This window comes from Cygnus olor, chromosome 23 (genome assembly GCF_009769625.2).
Source record: "Cygnus olor isolate bCygOlo1 chromosome 23, bCygOlo1.pri.v2, whole genome shotgun sequence".
NCBI lineage: Eukaryota > Metazoa > Chordata > Aves > Anseriformes > Anatidae > Cygnus > Cygnus olor.
Window position 1 is genome coordinate 3,292,739 of NC_049191.1, and position 15,578 is coordinate 3,308,316.

Consider the following 15,578-nt stretch of genomic DNA (forward strand, 5'->3'; position numbering starts at 1 on the left):
GCTTCAAAGCATCTGGCGAGGCGGACCGTGCTCCATCTGGAGCCATTTCCCCATGCAGTGGACTATCTCCTACTTGAGGCATTACAAGAAAATAAATCAGAAGGAGATTAACATAAATATTGTTTGAAAGATTTAATCAGCTACAAATTGTAGTGTTATGTTTCCAGCTTAATTAGCCCAAGCCTGGTTGTCTTTGCTCTGGATTGTGGAGCACAGAGAAGCGGCGTTGTGGAGCTCGGGTGGAAGAAAACTTCTCCCTGGCCCACTCGAACAGATGCCCTGGCCAGCAGGATCTCTGGGTGAGGCGGCTTTCTGCTGGAAGCATGCTGCTGCAGGGGCCTCCTGGTCACTGTGGGACAGGAAGAATACTCCGGCCTTGTAGGCACGCTTCTGCTGCACCCACCGAAGTGGGAAGCGGGTGCTCTGCCTTCGGCGACATCCGTGGCTTGAGAGGCAAAGAGCACTCCGGACACAGAGGTGGCATTGTGAGAGTGTCCCCAGACACAGCACCTCACCCCGCATGGGCCACTGATCCCAGCCTCGGCTCCCCTGAGGGAGAAGGAACCCCTGATGAGGAAGGGCCTCCCTGGCACCTTTGGGCTCTTTCCCCCACCCAGCACACCCCGAGCTGCCTGAGCAAACGCCCAGCCTCAGAGGCACAGCGGGGACGCCCAACTGGCTGCAAGCAGAGTTTCTGCCAAACAGGGTCAAGTTCAGAAAATCTTTTAGGCCAAAAAGTGGAGAAGAGGAATTAAAATGCCAAGTCGTTCAGTCTGAGGATTGCAAAGTGGACCACCGAAGTTTTCATGCAGGAATACAATTTGTCTTTTTTTAAAAATTGACTGAAAGAGTTATAAAAGGAGAAGGCAGACGGGTCAAAGAGCTCCATGACCCCAAATTGCAAAGTGAGGCCTTTTCCTGAAGGCTTACCTTAGGATCCCGTGCATACTGCATCATTACACCATGCCCACCACTTATACGCTTACACTCATCTACTCTTCTCCCTGCAATAAGCACGCCCTGCTTCCTACAGCGCTCCAAACCACAACCAAAAGTGCTCAATAAAGGATGCTTCACTTACCCCACTGTGAAATTTCCCCTCTCTGCCATGAAACAGCCACACAAATTTTTTAAAAAGGGTATAAAAAGCCACAGCCCACTAACCAGCAGCTGCAGCAGGAGGAACCTCGTCATGGCACATGGGGAAGCATTCGATAACCACCACTAAATAAGAGCACAGGTGAGAAGTAAAAGTTTCCCAGCAACTGCCCACCCATCAGGCAAAACTGATAACTCAGCCAAGGCTTCCAGACAAAAAACCCTTACAATATATTTCTCCGATGGCTTCAAGAGGGATGGAAAGGGTCAGACACTCAGCAGCTCCACCCCTGCCATCAAGGCAGACCAAGCTGCCTGGCGCGGTGTAGCTCACTGGAATCACTGCTAGATGAGCTTGAAGCAGCTCTGCTAATGAGGTTCTAAAGATGCATCTTTATTTGGAGGTCAAGCGCTAATTAAAATGCAAGCCGTGTATTTCCTGCTCCAAGCGCTCATGCCAATGATGTGATTTCAACAAGGGTTGCAAACACAAGAGTCACCCTGAATCTGCGCAGCTCCTGCGAATTGGCTTAGGAAAGTGTTTATAGTTCCACCTACAAGATCTAAATAGGCATCTCTCCTCACTCCAGCAGAAGCTGTTTGTCTGATCAGCATGTCCTAACTGGTGATGAGAGCATTTTCACGAGGCATCTCACCAGAAGGCAGCTCGCAGTGTCTCAGGCGCTCACTGCCACCAGCTCCACGTCCCCCCACAGCCCAGCTCCTGGCTCCGAGTCCTTGCAGGAAGTCCCCCAGCCCAGCAGCAGTTAGGGATGTAACAATTTAGGGGTGGAACACCACCAAACAAGCACCAAAATCAACATCCTTGTGGTCTTCGCCAGCAGTAGGACAAGGCCTGGCCCCGCGCGAGCCTCAGCTCAGCACAGAGCCAGCCCACAGGGGGAAAGCCCCAGGTTTGGGGCTCAGTCCGAAAGCAGCTCTGTCCTGCATGTTCCTCATTGCTCCCTGAGGAGCCCTGAGCACTAAGCAGAACAATAACTGCTCTAAAAACTGCTCGCAGCTGTGTGCAACCAACACCTGGCTTTGCAGTGCCCCTGCCCCACACAAGCCCCTGCAGAGATAGCACCAATGGGTGCTGGGCAGAGCCAGCTTGCCAGGCTGGGACCCCCCAAGGCCATGCCTCTGCCCCCTGCCCAGACCTTAAATGTAAGCATGGAGGGGGTCCAGCACCGGTGACATGGGACTTTCCTCCCGCGGCATTCAGGGACAAAACGATCCCCATCCTCCCAGGAGCACGAGCTGGAGCTCTGGTTAAACCTCGTGCAATTACACTGCATCATCTGATCTCACGGGAAACTGCTGAGCTGTTCCCCGGCGAGGAGCAGCTCCTGCTCACATCCCAGCCCCCTCCACTCCCACCCCAAATCTGCCTGGCTTTGCTCTGTGCCGGTGCTGACAGTGCCCAAATGCTGACACAAAGGCTGGTCACGTTAGCTGGTGCTAAGTTCATCATCGTGACAGCTACGATGGCCTGCAGACACCCAGAAGCCAGAGGAAAGAAGTAATTTATAGAGCCTGCATTTCCTGCAAAGGAGCAAGGTCACCAGCCACTTCACCCATGCCTGACATGCGGCTCATCCTCTTGATGCTGGTGGCACAAATAAAGCTGTCACTTGCAGAGACACTGAACGCCAGCAGCTTGGAATGAGCCAGAGACAGAGGCACCAGCTGATACAACAATACATTTCCCTTGTCTTCTGTGATCACAAAGGCCAGGCGAGGCCATGTCAGGCAGAGCAGGCTCTGGGCACCACAGAGCAGGCAGCAAAGCCAGCCCTTTTCAAGCAAGGTTGCTCTGCCTCGTGGCTTTTCCTCAGCTCCATGAAGACCTCCAGCTCCCTACCCAGCAGGATGGGGAGAGCAGCCCTTGCTGGCTGTGTGGGCATCATGGATCTGCACCTGCTTTACTGTACTCGGCCTGTATTGCCTGTACTCAGCTCTGGTGAGGCCACACCTCGAGTCCTGTGTTCAGTTTTGGGCCCCTCAGCACGAGAAGGACATCGAGGCCCTGGAGCGTGTCCAGAGAAGGGCTACGAAGCTGGTGAAGGGCCTGGAGCACAAGTCCTGTGAGGAGCGGCTGAGGGAACTGGGGGGGTTTGGGCTGGACAAGAGGAGGCTCAGGGCAGACCTCATTGCTCTCTGCAGCTGCCTGAAAGGGAGGTGTGGGGAGCTGGGGGTCGGCCTCTTCTCACAGGTAACCAGGGATAGGACCAGAGGGAATGGCCTCAGGTTGTGCCAGGGGAGGTTCAGGCTGGAAATGAGGAGACATTTCTTCTCAGAAAGAGCGGTCGGGCGTTGGGACGGGTTGCCCAGGGAGGTGGTGGAGTCACCGTCCCTGGGGGTGTTCAAGGAGAGGTTGGACGTGGTGCTTGGGGACACGGTAGGTGATAGTGGTGGTAGGGGGATGGTTGGACCAGACGATCTGGGAGGTCTCTTCCAACCTTAATGGTTCTGTGACTCTGCAGTCCCTGTGGCGAGGGAGTTGCTCCTGCAGCAGGTTCCCAGTAGGCAGGTGGACGTGGCTCACCCCGGCCGGTCCCTGAGGCTCTGCTGCTCCGTGCTGGGCCTGTTCCAGTGCGGAGGTCACGAGCACAGCTGCACCCAGATTATTGATGGCACAAGATTAGCTTGTCTGAACAGGGAAATACATCACCGGAAAAATAGGAAACATTTGGAAAGTGGATAGCGGGTGTGAGAGTGATGAATGAGTGCTGGAGGAGCCTGGCAAAGATCAATGAATAGCTGATGAGCTGAGGAATGAGGCGCGGGGGCAAGCTCACTATGCAAATACAGAAAGCAACAGAAAGTAGAGAAATGGCTTGGTAAGGTGAGCTGTTACAGTGAGTCCCCAAACAGCTTTTACCTTCGCACCACAAGCAAGGGGGAAGCCAGGCCTCAGGACAGCTGGTTCTGGCTCTGTTTGGGACCGGTGGCATTGGGGCTTTGGAGCACGGATGGCCCACGTCACCGCCAGGCATCCAGCCCGAGGATGGATGTCCTATGCCCTGCTCTGTCCCTTGGGCTCAAAGTTGTGGCAGAGAGAGGGTCCTCAGCAAGCAGACCAAAGGGAAGCGATCCCTCTTTTATTTCCCTCTGTTGCAGATTTCCTGCGGAGTGCCCGATTTGGAAAGACAAGGGAAGAGCAAAGGCTGCGAGAAGGGCAAGCACCCGGAGCCCCGTCACGCACACGCTCTGCAGATGACAGCACCTCACGCAGCCTGGCGCTTCCAGGCTTTTACAGCAGGAGCTCCACAGACAGGCAATTTCTGTGAAGCCATCATTTCGGGGTCAGCTCTGTGTGGATTACAGTCCATTAGCAGTGACTGAGACAGCTGCTCATGAGCAATAAAGATACATAACCATTCCGTGACACTCAGACACTGGGAAAAATCATCCCAGCATGGGCTTTGCATGCAGCAAGCAGCAGCAGAGCAGCCCCTCCGTCCTGCTCCCCTGCAGCCTCTCCCCTGCACAGGCAGCTCAGCACACAAGCTGCCATCTGCGCCGCTCCGAGCCCCTGCGCAGCACTCCTTTATGAATGTTTTTAAGCACAGGAACAAACCGTCAGGCCTGCTGCAACGCTCCCTGCGGTGGCCGAGCACTATCTAGTGGTCAGACAGGGCTCCAGAGGCTGGGAGTGAAAGGCTGTGGGTATTGCTGAGCTCACGGGCTCTGCGGATTCACCTGTACTGGCGATGTTAGCAGACGAAGCCAAGCAGGAGTCATCTAGGACAAGTGTCATTGCCAGCAGTGCAGCAGTGAAAAGCGCCCTGGTTCAAAAATTTGGGGGAGCTTGGGTTTCTGGGCCTTCTGCACCACTGGGGGTTTAGTTGGGTGGGCTCAGGGATGGAACTCCAGGAAAAGCTGACCCACCCCGCAGCCCCTTCGATGCCACAGGAGCGCCAAATCCCATGGGGAGCACAGAGACCCTGGCTGAGCCAGGCCACCTCTGTTCCTCCTTAGATGTGGCTGTGTTAGACCCACACAGCTCGACTCGTACTCACGTGCCCCCTGCTCAACGCTTAAGAAAATTTTGTATTTAGGTGGTTCTGCCCTGCCTTCAGCTGCCAGTTCATAAATTAAATGTCACAGACAGTTTTGAAAGCCATTGAACTCACAGAGGGAGAAGAGTGACGGCAAATTCACTGGTCTGCAGATTTCCATCCACTGTCCTTGTCCTTGGCACAGGATACAGGATGGGAAAAGCTCTTCCCACCTCCCTGGAGCATCCCTCTCTGCAGCCTGACCTCTCCAAGTAGCCCGAAGGTAGCTATTTGGAAGAAAATGACAGCAACTACTTGTGGGATGATGGGCTGAATAGAGCAATTTAAAATTGTCCATCAAAAGGTAGTCGCACGCGGCCCCAGTGCCTCCTTCCCTGCAGCTGGGTCTTGGTGGCTCAGGGCTGCTCAGGCGCAAGGGTCTGCCAACTGGAAGGGCACAGACGGCCACGTCCTTTACATAAGCAAATGAAAGAAATGACTCAGAAAAAAAAGCAAAAGACTAAGAACACATCACAAGTGACTTCCTGAGCTAGCTGGCTCAGCACGACTCTCCCTGCACCCACATGTGGCGGGCGTGAAATTAGATTAAAAAGTGGCCTCATCTCAAGCAGATGACAGCAAGTGAGAGGCAAAGGGGAGAACGAAGCCCACCAAGTCCCTGAAGAAGCCCAGGCAGATGTGAGCTGATGAAAAAACGTACCAGAGTGCCAACCCCAAGCATGAATCAGGCTTCCAAAGTTGTAACACTGATCTTAAAGAGAATTGAGAATTAAATGGGGGAAGTAGGAGAGGCTTTATGATCTCTGAGCCATTAAAGTACACTCGCCCCATGGTTTCCAATCTCTCCCTGCAATCAGGAGGTCCAACAACTTAAAATACAGCTGCATATCTGTTCTAACTAATCAAACCCACAAACTGGCAAGGTAGGAGTTAAGTACCTCTCTCCACTGCTGAGTCCAGCACTGGTACAGTGAAGCATCCCCAGAGCAAATCCCACGTGTGCAGAGTTCAGGCCCCAGCAGCTCTCGTGCCGTACACCCCAACGAGAGGACAAACCTGAGGCTCCCTGTTTTACAGGATAACAGCCCACCTGAGCAGGGAGATGTCCCTCGCTGCTTTTCCAAAGCTGGCTCTGTGCCGTCTGCAGCAGTCACATGTGGCAAAGCACGAGATGCAGCGGGGACTACGACTCGAAATACCTGCTTCACACGGGATCCCCAGCAGGACAGGAGCTCGGAAGGAACTGAGGCACCAGAGGGGGGACCGGTGAGCAGCAATCGCTGGAGGGGGGTGCGAGAAGCACGCACACGGCGCTTCAGCCATGTATCAGCCATACCCGGTTTGTTCTAGGTGGTGTCTCAGTGTCGTCTAAAACATGGGACTCTCTTTGAGTCCCAGGGGAGTCAGTTAGCTGTGTACAGACCACTCCGGGCATGCACGGTATCTCACAGCTAAGGTGTTTCTTCCCATTTTTTAGGTATCACACAGTCCAACGACCGTGCATCCAGTTCCACAGTCAATGCACACATCTAACGCAGCCAAAAACCACCTAAAGCTCTCAAGGGCAAACTCCTGGCGGTTTCTACAGGTAGCTCATTGCTACCCCTGTGCCTCCTGCAGACCACGACCCTGGCTGGGTGCCTGGGGTGAGGAAACACTGCCAGAAGGTTCCAGCGGTGTGGGGTGGCACAAGCTTCAGCCAAATAACGGATGCCCCAAACCTGCTGGGGAGCCTCGAAAGCCTGTTTCTGGTTTACAGGCAGTTGGTTCCCTCGACAGGTTTATCTCATTACTGGGTTTCCATTTAGCAGGCATTTTATCGCCTGTAACATTTGTGCATAACAGATTCACCCAATTAAAATGTTATTTCCTTTAACAGCTCTGATAGTCACATTTCAGCGTTTGCTGGAGCGTGTTTTCCTTCCCTTCAACGAGTTTAATCCTTCACCAACCACTCGTTTCAAGGGTTCCACTCGGGAACAGGGCATGAAGAGCAGCCGGCATCCCTCCCCATCGCTCAGCAGCCTCCCCTCTCCCACCCTAGGCCCCCATCAGCCAAAAGGCAAGGATGCGGAGCATCACAAGGATGCTGAGCATCACCTTCAGGTGCCTGGTGCCCCCCAGCACCATCCGCAGCCCCCCCCAGGGACGAGCCTCGGCCTCTCCAAGCAGGAAACCACGAACCCCCAGCTCCTGGCACCCCGGGGCACGGCTCAGCCTCCGGTGGAGCCTCCAGGACCGGGACCGGGAGCGGGGGAGGCGAATAGCGGCCGGCGGGGGGGCAGCGGGGGCCGGGCGGAGGCTCTGCAGCCCCGACCGCGGCCAACAGGGGGCTCCGGGGGGTACCGAGAGCCGAGCCGGGGCGGCGCGGAGCCGCACCGAGCCGCCCCCCCCCCCCCCGGCAGCGCCCAGCGGAGCGGGGCATCCTCGACGGGGCCGAGCCGGGTCCCCGGCACCGAGCACCGGCTCCGGGCGATGCTGCGGCGGAGGCGGCGGGGGATGCTGGCGCTGCTGCTGGCCTCTCTCTTCGTTTTTGGCACGGTGATGGCGCTGCGCACGCTCCGAGCCGCCGCCGGGCTCCCCGCCGGTGTCCCCGGGGTGGCCGAGCCCCCCGAGCCCCCCGGTGCCCGCGGGATGCCGCCGGGGGCCGCCCCGTCCTACGACCTGCACGCCTTCTACTACGCCTGGTACGGCAGCCCCCGCTTCGAGGGCCGGTACCTGCACTGGGACCACGCCCTGGTGCCGCACTGGGACCCCAAGGTGTCGGCCAGTTACCCCCGGGGGCGCCACCGGCCTCCCGACGACATCGGCTCCAGCTTCTACCCCGCTCTCGGCCCCTACAGCTCCCGCGACCCCGCCGTGGTGGACGAGCACATGGGCCAGCTCCGCGCCGCCGCCATCGGTAAGCGTCGGGGCCCCGCAGCCCCCCTGCAGCCCCCAGACCCTTTTCCCGGGGAGCCCCCGTCCCCTTGGGCCACCAGCCCCGGGGAAGGTGGCCCCTCAAAACCCAGCGCGGTGCCTGGGGCTGGCAGTGCTGCGCTCACCGGGCTCTGAGCTCTGCTGGATGGCAGCGGGGGCTGCGACACACGTTGCTGCCCACCCCCGGCGGTGCTGAGATAGCCCCCAGCCCCGCATCAGCACCTCCAGGGTGCTCTCACCTCACCCACTGCTCCTCCTACCCCCCAGGCCCCTCTTGCAGCCTCAAAGAGCTCCCGCCACAACCCTGCAGCCAACAATTCAGAGCAGGGTCTCCTAACCAGCCCTAAAACACCCCAGGGCTTCTAAAGTGTTAAAATGACATGAAACATTTACTGCGCTGCTGATGCAGGGGATGAGGAAAGGTTTAGAAAGAAAACGCATCTGAGCGAGACCCGTTGCGTGCCCCCGCAGGAGTGCTGGTGCTGTCGTGGTACCCACCTGGCCTAGCCGATGACAGCGGGGAGCCCTCGGACAGCCTCGTGCCATTTATACTGGACGCTGCACAAAGATATGCCATAAAGGTAAGGCTCTCGGCTGCTCTTCGAGGCCATGAAACTCATCGCTCGGCTCCAGCATGAAGCTGCTGCTGTGCCTGGGCAGAGGCCCTGCTCCTCTGCTTCAGCGGTAAAAGAAAAGAGCACTTAAAATTAGACAATGGGAACCATTTTTAAACAGCTAAATACAGTGTTTCTTTTCTTAATAATTCGGCTCCTCAGTTCACTTTTCACTCGCTTCGGTGAAAATAGCGCAAGCTCTGACTCCACCGAGCAGCCCGCCGTGTTCTGCGTGGGCCTTGAAGGGGTCCCCCGGCACCCAGGGGGTGACAGGAGGCCCTCCAGCACAGATCGAGGGTCCTCTGGGGGGTCAGAGCACAGCGAGCGACGTGACAGTGCTGAAAATAACCACCGCCACGGTCTCTTCTGCAGGTTGCCTTCCACATCCAGCCATACAAAGGGCGCGACGACCACACTGTGCACGAGAATATCAAATACATCATGGACAAGTAAGCTTTTCCTGCAGGGTAAAGCCAGCTGTGCAATGCTGCTTTAAGCAGAAACAGCGTGCGGAGCTTGGAATGAAATGCATCAGAACAGTACCCAAAAAAGCAGCGCACAGGGGGAGCTGCCTAGAGCTAGCCAGCAGGGCAATGCTGACCGGGGGTCATAATCAAATCCCACTTTCTCTGGCACTTCAATGCCTTGCCTTCAGAACCCCAAACTGCTTTCTTCTGTTCGGGTTTCTAAGCTTATCGCGTGCAGGCCAGCACCTCTACCCTTTCCTTCAGAAGGAAAGGAAGGACACAAACACCACAGTTAAAAAACACTCCCATAAAGGAGATAAAGGTTCCAGAGAAGGGTTCTGAGAAAGGAGGCCCCTACGGCAAGCCAAGTCTCACGTCACGCTTGCCTTATAATGGCAAAACCTGCTGAGGGCTTATCACCCGAGTCTCTGAAAAAGCTTTCTGCTCTCTCTCTCTAGATACGGATCACACGCAGCTTTTTATAAGTACAGGACCAGCACCGGCAGGAGCCTCCCGCTGTTTTATATCTACGATTCCTACTTGACACCAGCCAAATCCTGGGCCAACCTTCTCACGCCATCGGGCTCCCACTCCCTCCGCAACACCGCCTACGACGCCGTGTTCATAGCGCTGCTGGTGGAGGAAGGACACAAGAACGACATCCTCTCCGCGGGATACGACGGCATGTACACATACTTTGCGTCCAACGGCTTCTCTTTTGGCTCATCCCACCAGAACTGGAAAGCAATCAAAACTTTCTGCGACTCCAACAACCTGATGTTCATCCCCAGCGTCGGCCCGGGCTACATCGACACCAGCATCCGCCCCTGGAACAACCACAACACTCGGAACAGAGTCAACGGGAAGTACTACGAAACCGCTCTGCAGGCTGCTCTCATGGTCAGGCCGGAGATAGTCTCCATCACGTCTTTCAACGAATGGCACGAAGGCACCCAGATCGAGAAAGCCGTCCCCAAGAAGACACTGACGCGCCTTTATCTCGACTACCTTCCCCATCAGCCCAACATGTACCTGGAGCTGACTCGCAGGTGGGCGGAACATTTCAGCAAAGAGAAAGAGCAGTGGCTGATGTGACTTCGGCGTTCGCCTGACTCAGAAAGACATCCCGCCGACAGAGCTGCAGCACGGAGAAGTGCTTCAGAAAAAAGCACGCGAGGAAACGCAGCCACAGAACCTTCGGCCTCGCTGGGCCGCTGAACGCAAGCAGCAACCTGCAAGTGCCCCAAGGACTGCCCAAGTCCCAGCTACGAACTCACGGGAGGAAGCGTTACAAGGAGCAGGAAATCTCTGAGGAGCAGCTGAATCTCATCTTCTGCAGATGTAGTAGAGAGGAACTTTTCAGAGCTCTTCTGGAGTTCGCAAGGGGTGCTGGCTTGTGGGCCAAAGCTGGGGTTTTCCTTACGGTGTGTATGTTCGGGGACGTTTTACGTAGGTAGCTGGGTTCCAGCATGCATTTAACTTGAAGCCCCTGGCCCGCTGCCTGCCATGACCACGGATCCCTCACTCCGCTAGCAACCTTCAAAACGTTTCCCTATCAGTTTACTGTTAAAAACAATAAAGATTTCTCTAAACTGTCTACTGTAGATGAAACTAAGCCATGCAGTTACATCCCCTTTCGCTTACCCAAGCGCTTCTATGCCAAGGAGTTTCTGCGCTGCGTGTTGTTACCGTGGTCCACTGCGTCCAAATAACTACAGAGAATTAGAGCTGGAACGCTAGTGACTGTTCACTGCCACTACTGTATGCGCTGGAAACTGAGGCAATGCAACCATCTATACTAAAAGCTCCTGACTGATCGCTTAGTGTGCCAAGTTCTGAAAAATTCAGAAGCTGCTTTATCCCCTTCCGAACCAATGGAAAAAAGCCACTTGCAATAAAAACGCAGCTGAAAATACCGTTCGTTTGTTCTTTGAAAGAACTTCAGCTCACGGGAGCTTTCCCTTTTTCTGTCATTCAAAACACGGTCAGACCCTTCTAGATTTGCCATAAAATTACTTTATACTTGTCCATATCAATAAAACGAGAAGCAGCAGCTCTGGACGTGAAACAAGGTTCTATTCATGACGATTTCATACACGTTCTAGCTAAGCACTTAAGTCTGTCGTAAGTGATGGACAACAGTAACTAAAAATAAGCATTTGTAACGAAAACACGCAAGTTCCTTACCAGACAGCTCCATAAATTTTACTTTTCCTTGAAGAGTAAATAGCAGCGCAAATTTTCATCCATTCCCTATTCAGCTTAGCCACTGGTTACAGAACAAAATCAAGAGAGGCAGACCCACATTAAAAGATGACGACCAGCACGCTAAGAGCTTGGCATTAATCCTCGTGCTAGCAGGGAGTCAGGTCTTTCCAAGCAACACTTTTCTAGGGAGGGGACACGAATACCGTTAATTTTCAAGAGCACCTCCAGTTTCACCTTGGTAGCAGACTTTGATTCTACTTCAAACAGGGAAAAAGCCAGAGAACAACACAGCTGTAACATCACAAAAGCCCAAAAAACCTCTTTTCCACCCCTGTTTTTCTTTTGGCATAGATACAACAAACAGACACGTGGATAAGTTTTATGGGGAGGGAGGATCAGTGACGCTGTCCGCATCATCGCATCCTGAGAACAGTCCAACGTCCAAATTATTTTATTTTAGATGAGGTAAATAAAACAGACAGGCTCGGGGGAATGGTACAGCAGCGCAAAGAGATCAGCATAAATACCTGCGTTGGTTTCTCAGGCTTCAGCAGATGTAACAGTAATTAACAGATCCCCATCGACTGTCGCTCTCATTACCCCTTGTTTATTAACCTGCCATAACCCATCGACCTCATTAAACAAGGCCATTAACGCCAGTTCCCGCACGCACAGGCACACGGTGCCCAGCTTCACCAGCTCTGCAGAGCCTCCTCAGAGTCTGAAGTCTTAGGATGATTCCGGTACCAAGCCATACTTCTGCCTCAGGATTTCAACGGTAGACTGCAGCGCGCTGTGGGGCGAAACATAACTGTCAGAGAAAAATGGGGGGGGGTTAAGGATTCAACTGCATTTTCTGGGAGAGTTATCAGCTAAAGACGCAGTAATCTTGAATTAAGGAGAACACAAACTGCAGATACGAGGGTGTTTCGTGTAGAAGCTTCCAGAAAGGGATCTCCCAGGTTCAGTATTTGGAGCGCTCCTTCACGATTCCCGAGTATGCTGGTAATTAAGCTAAACAACATTAATCTGAAGGTTTAACTGCTACAGAGAAACAAGCGAAAGGTGCCCCACCCCAACACGAAGGCTTCATTTCAATAAAGTAAAGAAAAAGGTTCATGTAGCAGAGAGCGCTCACCAGCCAGGTCGAATGACGGTGTACTTCCCCGACACAGATAAGTCGACCACGGTTGACCCCAAACGGCACTCTGGGCTCTGGACATCCCCTATGGGGCCTCCATCAATGACTAAGGACAACTGAGGCCAAAGGTCTTGGAATTCCTGGAAAAGAGAGGTGTGGCTAACAACCCTAAAGACGGTTTGTGATCATGTTGTAGCAGACACCACTGGGCAGTCTGGTGTCAAGGGAGGCGGTCTCTTTTTTCTGTCAGATCACCTCCTTTCCCTGTCACGAGCACGTCCCGTTTTGATATCGGACAGCAGATTTACCTCACACATGCAGGCAAGTTACAAGAATTCGCAGATCACGAGTGCGTAGCCGCACCGCCGTTTATCAAAGAGCACGCACACAAAAACAGCAAGACATTTTGGACCAAAGGGCGTCGTGGTATTGTACCCATCTATCCCCTCAAGACAAGCAAAAAGACGTCTCCTCGAGTTAAAGCTGGCTCCCAGGCTGCAAGGAGCTGCACAGACACCAGTACTCTTGTTCCACAGGCACCCCTCCTACCGCCATTTCTGTCTTTCAGATTTGGCACCCGCTTCAAAAGCGAGCACAAGCACGTAAATATTACTTTTACGCTCCGCCTTCCACACTTTTTAGGGGGGAGATCACAGCCAGACAGCTGCCCCACACCGCAAGTCTGCAGGTTGACTGTCACTTAAAAAAAGGAAACGGCTGAGAAATCCTTGTTTTAGTGCTAACACTGGCTTCCAATCACGAGCGCCCAGGGCTCTGACAGCCTACCACAAGAACCTCGCTTAGTAGCGAAAAAGAGCCTTACCGAAACCGTCAGCGTGCTCGCCTGACTGCTGATGTTAGCGCTCGTTAAAGCCAGGGGTCCAGAGCAAGCTCGTGCCAGCTCCCTAATAAAAGGGTGGTTTGGAATGCGAACACCAACCAGCTACGAGGAAGAAGAGAGCACAGTTATACATGCAGTCACCACAGACCCTTTTTAATCTTGCCCTGCCAAAAGCCTTTGAACTGAAGTTGACAGCACAGAGAATTAATATGCCAGCACCTGCTGCACCAGCTGTAAGAAGAGACGTGCCTTCACGACGTAGCATGTAATGCTGGGTTGTGCCATGCCCAGGTAAGCCACAGGGAACACAGTAACATGGGAACGAGCGTCAAAAAATGACGCTCATTGCCAACCATACTAAAAACATGTAAGAATTAAAGCTCCTAACCCTAAGAACAGCACGCCGCCCATCAAAGACACAGAGACGCGTCCCACGGCAGAGACCTACCGACGTGAAGGGATTCAAGTCCTTGTTGAGCTCTTCCGACCGCTTCAAGACCAGGGTTACAGGTCCGGGGAGCAGGTCCCGTAACAGCTCGTCTGGCACGTTCACGTGGCAGTACCTACAGAGGGAGGGGCGCGCTAAGAAGGACGGGTGAGAGGCAGCCACGAGAGCCCTTCCCCGTCGGCCTCACGCCCTGCGGACCGGTAGGAGGAGAGCAGCCGCTCCCTGCCCCAGCCCGTCCCGACCCCCGGGGGGCAGCTCACCGGTAGATGTGCTCCACGTCCCCGAGGCAGATGGCCAGCGGCTTCCTCCCGTTGCGCCCCTTCAGGCCGTAGATGCTCCGCACGGCGCGGGGGTCCTGAGCCAGGCAGGCCACGCCGTACACCGTGTCGGTGGGCACCGCCACCAGCCCGCCCGCCTGCAGGGCACCGGCGGCGGCCGCCAGCGCCTCCGCCCAGCCTGCGGACGGCGGCGGGGCCTCAGCAGGAGCCGGCCTCGCCCCCCCAGGGCCCCCCCCAGGACCCCCTCGGGGCCCCCCCCCAGCCTCTCACCACCCCTCAGCCCAGGCCCGGCCGCGGCCTCAGCCTCTCCCCGCGGTTCCCCCACGTACCTCGGGGGCTCGACGGGGCGGCGGCGGCACCGGGGAGCACCAAGGGGCTGCTGCAGGAGCGGCCCGGTCCCGGTCCCGGTCCCGGTGCCGGCGCCCCCTCCCCGCCCCTCCCCATCCCAGCCAGAGCCCTCAGCATCCCAGCGCCTCTTCCGCTTCCGACCGGAAGCACCGCGGCGTATTTCCGGCCGCCGTTGCCATGGCAACGCACGCAGCAGCGAGGCCCGCGGGAGGCCCGGCATGGAGGCGGCCGGCGGGACCGAGCCGCGCCTGGTCGGTGGCTGCCGGGCTGAGGGAGGGATGGAGCGGGCCGGGCCGGGCCGGGCCCTGTCCCGGCCCGCCCCGCCGTGACCCGCCGTCTCCGCCGCCCGCAGGTGGAGCGGCTGCGCGGGCTGCGGAGCCTCCTGGAGGCCCGGCAGCGGCACCTCCGGACCCGCATCGAGGCCTGCGAGGAGCTGGCGGCGGAGCTGCAGGGGCTGAGGGCCGCCCTCCGCGCCGCCCGCCGCTCGCCGCCCGCTGTAAGCGCGGAGACGGGGCCGGCCCCCGCCCCAGAGCCCCGTAGCCGGCTGGGCTGTGCTCAGCGGCGCTTCTCTTTTCGTCTCTTCTCGCTTTCTCGCCCCCCAGGAACCCGCCCCGAGCGGCAGGAGGGCTTCGCCTGCGGAGGAGGAGGAGGAGGAGGCCGACCCCTGAAACGCCCTTAAGGGACTGCGCTCTGCCTGGTCCGGGGGGATTGCTCCAAGAGTTTGTCTTCGTACGAGGTCTGGGATTTGAGCACAGCTGCGCAAGCGCAACTGAGAGGGACTAAGTCTGCAGCTGAAGGCTCCAAAACTTGCTACGTAATGCCAGGAATAAATAATAATAATAATAAAACTCAGTTAAGTCGGGGAATGTAGCTTATTCCCTCAGTTGCGGCCTTGGAATTTGCTTTCTTGTTTTGCACTGATATCTTATCTCGCTAGATTTGCACTTAAAGCAAGATTGGGGATTGTTATCTGATGCCCTGCCTAAGAAGAGGCTAGCTGCTGCTCATGTGGAGGCCACAGAGCTTCTAAACAGATTGTGCTGGTTTGTCTCAAGTGTTGACTCTTTCCCTGAGTCCACTGTTAATAGGATCAGGATCAGTTAATGACTAACTTGATGTTAGAGAAGCTTGAAAGCTGTGAATCGTTCTGTGGGCAGTGACCCCGCTATCTCTGATCATAATGAGGCTCCT

General features: G+C 55.6%; 2 protein-coding genes and 1 long non-coding RNA gene across 3 annotated transcripts; 2 read left to right on the top strand and 1 right to left on the bottom strand.

Annotated features, from left to right (window-relative positions):
• The first annotated feature begins 7,480 nt into the window (after positions 1 to 7,480).
• Positions 7,481 to 10,724, top strand: MANEAL (mannosidase endo-alpha like). Its single transcript, XM_040535320.1, has 4 exons — positions 7,481 to 8,025; positions 8,514 to 8,623; positions 9,029 to 9,105; positions 9,582 to 10,724. The coding sequence occupies exons 1-4, from the start codon at positions 7,599 to 7,601 to the stop codon at positions 10,216 to 10,218; spliced, it is 1,251 nt and encodes a 416-aa protein (XP_040391254.1). The 5' UTR covers positions 7,481 to 7,598; the 3' UTR covers positions 10,219 to 10,724.
• A 1,042-nt stretch (positions 10,725 to 11,766) lies between these two features.
• On the bottom strand, positions 11,767 to 14,804 carry YRDC (yrdC N6-threonylcarbamoyltransferase domain containing). Its single transcript, XM_040535321.1, has 6 exons — positions 14,369 to 14,804; positions 14,022 to 14,217; positions 13,762 to 13,876; positions 13,296 to 13,415; positions 12,470 to 12,612; positions 11,767 to 12,124 (listed from the first exon to the last, which is right to left on the bottom strand). The coding sequence occupies exons 1-6, from the start codon at positions 14,802 to 14,804 to the stop codon at positions 12,061 to 12,063; spliced, it is 1,074 nt and encodes a 357-aa protein (XP_040391255.1). The 3' UTR covers positions 11,767 to 12,060.
• Positions 14,514 to 15,279, top strand: LOC121059034. The gene is made up of 3 exons (XR_005814416.1): positions 14,514 to 14,638; positions 14,740 to 14,883; positions 14,990 to 15,279. It is a non-coding gene; the product is annotated as an uncharacterized LOC121059034 (long non-coding RNA).
• The last annotated feature ends 299 nt before the right edge of the window (positions 15,280 to 15,578 follow it).